Source organism: Penaeus vannamei, chromosome 10 (genome assembly GCF_042767895.1).
Source record: "Penaeus vannamei isolate JL-2024 chromosome 10, ASM4276789v1, whole genome shotgun sequence".
NCBI classification, from domain to species: Eukaryota; Metazoa; Arthropoda; class Malacostraca; order Decapoda; family Penaeidae; genus Penaeus; species Penaeus vannamei.
Genome location: NC_091558.1, coordinates 37485389 through 37494655, shown reverse-complemented (window position 1 = coordinate 37494655; position 9267 = coordinate 37485389). Strand labels below are relative to the sequence as shown.

At 48.9% G+C, this 9267-nt stretch overlaps 1 protein-coding gene across 1 annotated transcript in view; it reads right to left on the bottom strand.

The window, feature by feature from the left end:
- Positions 1–3656: 3656 nt before the first annotated feature.
- LOC113829052 (uncharacterized) overlaps positions 3657–9267 on the bottom strand; it is a 6225-nt gene continuing 614 nt past the window's right edge. Inside the window, exon 2 of the mRNA XM_070126603.1 lies at positions 3657–3989. Coding sequence (XP_069982704.1) covers positions 3672–3989 — 318 coding nt within the window. The 3' untranslated portion in view covers positions 3657–3671. The remainder of the gene's footprint in view (positions 3990–9267) is intronic.

Sequence of the window (9267 nt, the reverse complement as noted above, 5' to 3'; positions counted from 1 at the left end):
TACAAATACATATACACATATATACAAATATATATACATATATACAAATATATATACACATATATATACAAATACATATACACATATATACAAATATATATACATATATAGTTACACACATACACACACGCATATATATATATATGCACACACATACATACGTTTACATGTACATGCATGTACATGTAAATGTATACGCATGTACATGTAAATGTATATGCATGTACATGTACATATACATAGATACATACACATAAATATACATGCACACACACACAAACATATACATATACATACATAATATGTAAATATATATATATATATATATATATATATATATATATATATATATATATATATATATATATACACACACACATATAGAAACATCTCTATGTCTAATCATAATGTAGGTATGTATACATGTGCATTTTTTAGGGGGGGGCGCGCCCACATAAGCTAGATCAATAGACTCTCCTGTACGATTAATCCATGTACAATGTTACATTTAAATCAGATGTACTCATGCATGCATATAAATAGACAGATTAACATAACACTAATCATTCCCCGATTCAGTGTCGCAAATTCTCTCACTAAAAACCAATTTCACATTCCTCTTTTTTCTATCCCTAGAAGAGCTGAAAGGACGATGTGCTTATATATAGAGAGAAGTAAAAACGAGAGAGGGAGAAGAAGGGAGGCCGGAGGGAAGGAAGGGGAGGGAAGAGGGAGGGTGGGTATGAAGAGGGAGGGAGGGAGGGAGGGAGGGAGGAAAGGGAGGGAAAAGGGAAGAAGGGGGGCTCAACATCCGCCTGTCCTCCGCCCTCCCTATCTCTCTCCCTTCACCCCATACTCCTCCCGGGCTTCCTCGTCGCCTTCGTCATCGCCCGAATCCGTGACGCTGCCGTTAAACGTGAGAAATGCGAGAAATCGAGGCGATTAGTTTATCAGCCCCGCCGTCACATGGCGCCCAAGAACACCTTGACAGCAGAGTCACGCTGAGCTCACGGCCGCCTCTCCCGGGCCGCGCGACTCGTGAAGCGCCGAGGAAGAGGCTCAGCCTTCGCAGGACGAGCGAGAGCCGAGGCTGAAATCTTGTTCGGGTACAGTGTTCCCAGGTCCCTCGTCCAGGACTCTGGTGGCGGGGCTCAGACCGATTCAAAAAGTATTTCGTGTCTCAGTGTAAACGCGGCTTGTTCCGAAGCTGCCCCGCCAGCATAGGAACAGCGAGCCAAGACTATATCCAGCAGCGCGTACACAATCGCGTCAGTAGAGTATGATGACGTCAGCTACAGCAGTGGCCTTGGCGGACTGATGATTTGGTTTGCTTGTTGCTGACAGTGTTACTGGAGAGTGAGAGTTCGCCTGTGGAGAGGACGATCCGTGCGCATCAGAATACGAGTTCATTTTGCATCAGGCTTGTGATACCTGCATGCGCCGTGCAAAGGGGAAACGTAAACACTGGATCCCTATGGGCTTGGAGCCCAAGCAAGTAAACGATGCCCCCACCACCCCAGCACAGGATTTCCGCAACAGTAACCTGGCATAATTATGTTTCACTTTTTGTCCACAGAGAACCGCAGCGGAGCGTCGCCGCCTTCCGGCGTCTCTCTGCTTCCTCGCCAGCGTCGTCGTCGATTGAACTCGCCAGCAGCAAGGCCCAAGAAAGGCGCTTTGGACACCTTCATAGCATAAAGTCACCGCTGACAAATGAAGGCATACCAACTCGATGCCGAAAAAAACAATATCATTCCTCGAAGGGGGCGTGGTTTGTAAACAAAACTGGAGCTACCAGGAACTGGGGCTTAGAACAGGTAAACCAGCGGCGGAGCGGTCATAAATTTGAAAAGATTAATAAAGATTTTACTCTCGCCTGCCCTGCCCCAAATCCCTCCCTAATCATCTCCATTTCAATGCTCACCTCCTCATGTGGCCTCTTTTCCACTCCTCTGCTATCCCCATTACTCCCTCCCCTCCGCGCTGGCAGCCACATCTCTCTCCTCATCCTTTCTCGCATCTCTGCTCTTGCTTGTCCTCTTGTTCTTTTACGTCAACTCCTCCTTCCTTTCATACACTCAACGGGTGCATGACGCGATGACCTACTCCACCCGACAGCTCTCCTCGCAGGCAAAGCTGGGGCGCATGATATAAATCTCCCTGGTCGTTCGCGTGGCTCGGGGCCGTTCCAAGACAACTTTCTTCATTTCTCTTACAACGGGAACAACAGCAAGAGACCTCGCCCGATATGTGGAAATGAGGAGAAATGATATTCTCGCTGGGTAGAATGTCGTCTGTAGGATAACGTGAACTGGGAGAAAGTGTAGAAAATGGAGGCACAAGAAGGGAAGGGTGTTGGAGAGGAGGAGGAGGAGGAGGAGGAGGAGGAGGAGGAATAATAATAATAACAATAATAATGAGACAGAAAAGGGGGGAAAGAGAAAAAAGAGGGGGGAGAAGGAGAAAGAATAGGGGGGAAAGGAGGAGAGGAGACAGAAAATGGGGGAAGGAGGAGGAGACAGAAAAGGGGGGAAGGAGGAGGAGACAGAAGAGGGGGGAAGGAGGAGGAGACAGAAGAGGGGAGAAGGAGGAGGAGACAGAAGAGGGGGGAAGGAGGAGGAGACAGAAGAGGGGGGAAGGAGGAGGAGACAGAAGAGGGGGAAGGAGGAGGAGACAGAAGAGGGGGGAAGGAGGAGGAGACAGAAGAGGGGGGAAGGAGGAGGAGACAGAAGAGGGGGGAAGGAGGAGGAGACAGAAGAGGGGGGAAGGAGGAGGAGACAGAAGAGGGGGGAAGGAGGAGGAGACAGAAGAGGGGGGAAGGAGGAGGAGACAGAAGAGGGGGAAGGAGGAGGAGACAGAAGAGGGGGGAAGGAGGAGGAGACAGAAGAGGGGGGAAGGAGGAGGGGACAGAAGAGGGGGAAGGAGGAGGAGACAGAAGAGGGGGGAAGGAGGAGGAGACAGAAGAGGGAGGAAGGAGGAGGAGACAGAAGAGGGGATAGGAGGTAAAGACAGAAGAGGAAATGAGTTGGGCGAAGGCGGAAGGAGGTATAGGAGGAAGGAAGGAGGAGGAGGAGGAGGAGGAGGGGAGGACGAGCAGGAGGAGATAGAAGAGGGAAGGAGGAAGAAGAGGAAGAGGGGAGGAGAAGGAAGAGGAGAGAAGGAAGGCGGAGACAGAAAACGGAGGAAGAGCAAGAGGTGGCTGGAGGGCGAGGGAGCGAGGCAACAAAAGGGCAAGAACGAAACAAACTTCTTGAGGACAAACAAGGGAAAGAAAGCGGGCGTAAACATGTTTATAGATGCAAAGGTGAGGGTGTGGTGACGTGTCAAGAGCGGAGACCTGTCATGGGCGGTGTACATACAGGATGCTCAGGGTGGGAGGGGAAGGGGAGAGCGTGGGCGTTGTCAGCCTGGCGAGATGGCATCTCCAATTACCTTGGTAATACCTCGTCGCTCCTTTGTTTCCCGCAAAACAGCGATAGGTAAACACTTTTGGGGGGGAAATGGGAAGCCAGAGCTCCTCGTACAGAAGCAAACATAGCCAATAGTGTATCAAAATAAAGTATATCCCTGACACTAATTTAAACCATCACGACCCGCAAAAAGAAACAGTAACAAGAGGACTGAAGTAGGAAGCACTACGGGTTTTCTCGAACTCTCTCTCGTGGCCGCCATCAGAAAAAAAACTGACAGTGCTGCGGTTGTCCCCACGTTAGTATCGACACAACGTTAGAGGAAACCGAGCAGTGACCACCAGCCCCGCCCAGCGAAAGAGGCGACTTGTATGTCCCACGATCAAGTGACACCAGGAGCTGCCTGCGAGTCCCCGGGTCCCTCCGCCCGCCGGACGACAGGGCTCGCTGCGTCGGGAGGACAGGATGAATGGGCATCGGGCCCAGATATGCCACAGGAAGGCAGCGTCGAGAAATGCAAGTTAGAAGTTGGTTCTCAGGACTTACCAGGTTCAGCGCGCCAATGATGGTTGATCCGACCTGTGGAAGATAAATACAATTAGTAAGCGTGTCACAAAATAATGCTGAAAAGTAGGTGAGCAAATAAACTGTAAAATCCAATTTTCCTCTACTTGGCTGACTGACTGATTGTCATAGTCCCTCACTCTGTCTGTCTCTCGCTTTCACCCTCATTCATTCCTCCATCCTGCCCTCTCTTTCAGTTTATAAATTGACTTAACTTCCTGTGACTGTGCAGCCTGTATACAACATGCCTGGATAGCAATTGAACTCGCATTCCTAACGTGTGGAAGTAAATGAATGACCTGATGAAATGTGAGGAATCTCAACTTGGATAATCTAGGTCCATTATAAAATCTAAACTGCGGCCGTAAACTCTTACAAAGATCCTCGCTGGAAGCAGAGCAAGAGACCGCTACTCAAGAAAAGTGGTGTAGTAGGAGTGTGATTCAGCAGGTATCTGCAGCGTACGAAGCAGGTGTCTGGAGCGAGGCAAGCAGGTGTTTGCATAGCGATGGAGCGTACGGCATAATGCATAACCAACCGGTATTTAACCAGTAACAATGCTGGCCGAGACTCGTTTCCCAAATCCGGACTGCTGCACAGGCAGACTGTAAGAGAAAAGCAGCAATGCCAGTCCAATGCAATCTGAATGGCAGCGCAGGTGGCGGGAGAAAGTTCCGCCCAAAGAGCACTAGCCAGACGGACCTCCCCGCGCCGCAGCAGGCTTACCGCCGGCGCCCAAGAATGTAGGGTTGGCCGGAGATCCATTCCTCCCCCCCCCCCCCGGCGACCTCCCCCTACACGCCTTCCCATATACGGACAAACAACACCTACACGGCCAAAGTCTGCTCGTCCTTACCATTCCCACCCCTATTCCCCTTGTCATAAGAACTATCCCACCGTCAGCACCTGCGGGGAGGAGCGTCCTATGCCTTCACGTTTCCTTCTGTCGGTCGATCTCTCTCTACGTCTCTGCCCATAATAAGCCGCCAGCCCCTGGATGTCCGTTTGGCGATTCTAGGGACACCTGTGGCAGGTTCCTGACGATGCCACACTTTCCTGATCCGATGTGCCTCCAGTCGCCGAACTAGAGGTGCATCGCGAGGCCGCTTACCTCGGTCCTCGTCCCGGCCTCCTCCTGAGGGCATCGGGCGAGAAGCGAACCGACATACGAATAACAAGTGTCAGCGTTGGAAAGGCCCCGCCGGGGATGACGGCGGGGGTCGGTGCCCTCCCGCACCTGGATGGAAAGCGGGGACGGGGAGAGGGGAGGGGAGCCTCGGGGAGGGAGGAGGGGTGCCTCGGGGAAGGGGAGGGGAGCCTCGGTGAAGGGGAGGGGAAGCCCTGAGGAGTTGGGGGGAGCTGTCACGAATCGGCTCACTACTCATCCACGCAGTTGTTTCCACGGACGTTTGTTAATATTCGAGAAGCTAGCTTTCGCGACACAGACTGGGAAACTGTTCAACGCTAGGATCCATTGCTTTCAAAAAGCAATTTATATAGGAACCTTGGAAAACGGATCCTTAATTCAAATTTATCAATAACACACATTAGCTAAAACACAAAGAAACAGCCATGCACTCACGCACGCACACATACAGCAGCGCGCGCGCGCCGCTACATATATCGATCCTTTTTTCCCCTTTCACTCTGGCATACGTCACCCGCTTTGACGTATAATCACATGTTAAGAATGGCTTACTATTTACAACTGTCCGTCCGTCACACACCTATCGCAAGTCTTCCCGCCCCGTCTCTTTCTTGTCTATATTTACCCGTCGTCAACCACTGATCCTTTTTTGCGTATTCGTGCCCCGCGGTTGCTTTGACAGAATTATTCATTATTCACGTGCAAGCCAACACGCAAGCGATAACCAAGTGTAGTGCATATTCATAATGGCAGACGTGACACTATGGCGCCGTTAGCTTAGAAACGAAGGGTGAGGGGCGGCGCCTCGCTACTACGATAGTATTGATAGAAGCGGTAAGCAACAGTCGACCTGTTGCACGCAACGTGTCTCCCCCCCCCCCCATCCCACCCTCGCGTCAACCCCACCGGTTTCTACAGACGGAATAAACGAACTTGATCTCCTTCATTCCACCCCGCGTGCATTACTAAAAATTATATACTGACGACTAAAAGCGGTATAGAATTTCCCTCCAACGCTGACCAGACGCGGGGCCGCCAAGCCGAGCCCCGACGACGAAAGCGGAGTCATCGCGCAGCCGGCAGCCGCCTGGCGTCTCGGGAGTCATTGAGTCAAACTATCGGTTTCTACGGCGGCGGATCGGCGGCTGTGACGCGGGAAGGGCATTCGGACGCCGCTCACTCACTCGCCCAAGGAAGGAACAGAGTAGCCAGTGATGTTCGGTAAAATAAAGGAATCTAGGCACTGACCTAACCAATCGTTTGTGAATACCGATATTCCTGAATCACTTTATCCGATAGTCAAGAACCATGAGATTAATATCAAGATACAAGAAGTCATTCTTAACACTACAGTTTAACTAAGCTTCCCGACATACTTATGACCACGTGCACGAGATGCAACTGCTGGCTAAGGTTGCATCACCTACTGTGACAAATTGTGTCACGCCAGCCGAAGGAAACCCTTGAAGAGAAAATCATAAAACAGTCTTCTGAAAGACGAGACATCATCATGGAAGTAAAGGTAGATCTGGACAAAAAAGTCGAATATAAACAAGCAATAAAAAGAAACAATGGCGGAAGGAGAAACAAGGCAAGGGAACAGGGGGCGACGGCGAGCAGACGAGACGCGAAAAGGCGTCGAGGGAAGACGCCCGCAGCAGTAAGGCTTCCCTGTCACCCTATGCATGGGCGGCTTGAGGTGGAAGACGTGCGGGACGGAGCAGCGAGTGGGTAATTAAGGTGATTACTAAAGAAACACGAATATAGCAAGTTGGAAGAAGACCGCGACGGGAAGACTGATCAGTCGCCCGAGGCTCCTTTTGAGGTCTACTTGACAAGTAAAGATTTCTCCACTTCCCCCGCGGGCCACGTGCGTGTGCACCGATCGCCGCGTCGCTTCCGGTCATGCGTATGCTGTGGCGCGGTCCGGCGGCTAATGCGGTACGGACATGCTAATAAACAGGAAATCACATCGGCGGCAGATGCACATTATTATAGTTTTTACAAATTACTATTTAACGTTCTAAACTTAATTCCAGTCAAATTCAAGAACGTAGGAATAAAAAACAGCTTTTCATAAAATAATAAAATAAAAATTGATCGGAACACGCTTTTTGGGGAGTATCTGCAATTCTAAGAAGCAGGACTAACAGGAACATTCGTCGCATTAACAAGTAGCCTCTCCGGTGCGCGCAGCTATATGCAATGTACATTTATACAATTTACACTCAAAGATGATTCTGGCTGAAGTTCTCAGCGGACATGACAATATAAGCGAGTCAGTATTTCAGAAAGAAAAATATATAAAACTAAAAAAACAAACAACTTTTACGTGATTTTTTTCTTTTGGCTTAAAACCATAACAAACAAAAGCAGCATTTCGCCGTTCATCACCAACAATTTGACTCCTTCCCGGCAGCAGGAAGGGCGAAACGTGAATCGATAGTCTTATTATAGACCTTCCCCCTCCCTGTACCCCGCCGCCCTATCCTGTAATACACAGGGAAGTACATACCTAACCTTGGCTCGCATACAGTTACAGGTAGGTGTGGCATGAAGAAATCAGATCGATATAAGGAAGGGTTAGGGGAAGAAGGGGAGACAGGGACAACGACAGCATGGTGGGGATGACGGAGAGAAAGGATGGAAAATGAGGGAAAGAGGGAGGCAGAGAGGGATACTAAGTATAAAGTTAGGAGAGCGGAGGGGTTTGAAATAATGAAAGGACGTGAGGATATCGGCGAGAGAGTATTAAACTTAAGAGTCGTTTGGGTTCGGTGAAAGATAGGGAAAAGGAAAAAAAAAACTTGGCACGGCGTATAACCAACTAATTTTCCTTGTCCGTTAGGCCTTTTCGCTAGGCGCTTGACAACAGGCCAGCAGAAATAGCAATACAGATAACTTTAGTTATAGTAAATCTTTCTTGATATGCGGCGAAATAATGTATGCAAATTTAAAATGCATCTTTTTTTTTTTTTTTTTTGTATTAGCAGTGTTATAACCGAATGTTCCATAACTGTCAACATTCAAACGTTTTTCAGAATGCGGGAGGAATTTTCGACAATATTTGAAAATAACATTTCGTAAATACCACTACGGATGACTGTGGCAAATATGTATGTGTGTATGTATGTGTGTGTGTGTGTGTGTGTGTGTGTGTGTGTGTGTGTGTGTGTGTGTGTGTGTGTGTGTGTGTGTGTGTGTGTGTGTGTGTGTGTGTGTGTGTGTGTGTGCGCGCGCGCGCACGTTTGCATTCGTGTGTCTAACAAACTACTTGATACTTGTGTACCTTATTCTTACATAATATTTACCAAATAGCAACTCATAACAGGATTTATTGTTGGTTTGTTTGGCAACAGGAACCTTTACTTCCGCCCTCCGAAACACGCTCGGCCTTACCGAACGGGCGAATTGGCATGTTTCTTATTTCTTCAAGTCATATCCATGTTATTGGGGTTTGACGACGATACTCTACATGAAGTTGCAATTTTGCCATTACTTAAAATACAAATCGGCTGTGCTCCTGTCCCAACCGCTAGTCAAGACACATTCGGCCAAGGAGCCTGCGACCCGCCCCCAGGAAGAATTCGAGCTGTACTATTCTACCAAATGGCTCAAGTAAAACAGACCGACCCCATGCAGATAAGACGGGCCAAGAAAGATAAGTCCGTACCACTTGACAACCGCAGCCTCGTCGGCGATGGTATCAACCAGGTTAATCTACCATCCACCGAGAAGTACACTTTATCATCGTTTCGGCCGTATCGGTAGTGAAACGGCCGCGTTGGGGACTTCAACTAATGATGATAGCCCGTCGTTAGCTGAATGCAGACTAGGAGGCAAATAACACTGAATGGATGTTAGCTTCGTTATATTCCTAGGATTGTATTAGAAAAGAATGTTTCGCTATTCAGAGACAGTCCACGAGTAGTTGGATTGTCATGGAACTCGACCGTTGCCATAGTCTGGATTCGAGGCAATGCTGAAAAGCCTTTGTCCGCGGCAGAGTAAAAAGGCCCGAGCGAAGTCGCTGAACTGCACTGTATAATAGAAATATAAACAAAGTACAAGATCCCACACAAAGATACCTCGTCGATAATCGGGTGTATGACCATACGTCGTTAAAATGCACTTCCATGACAATAA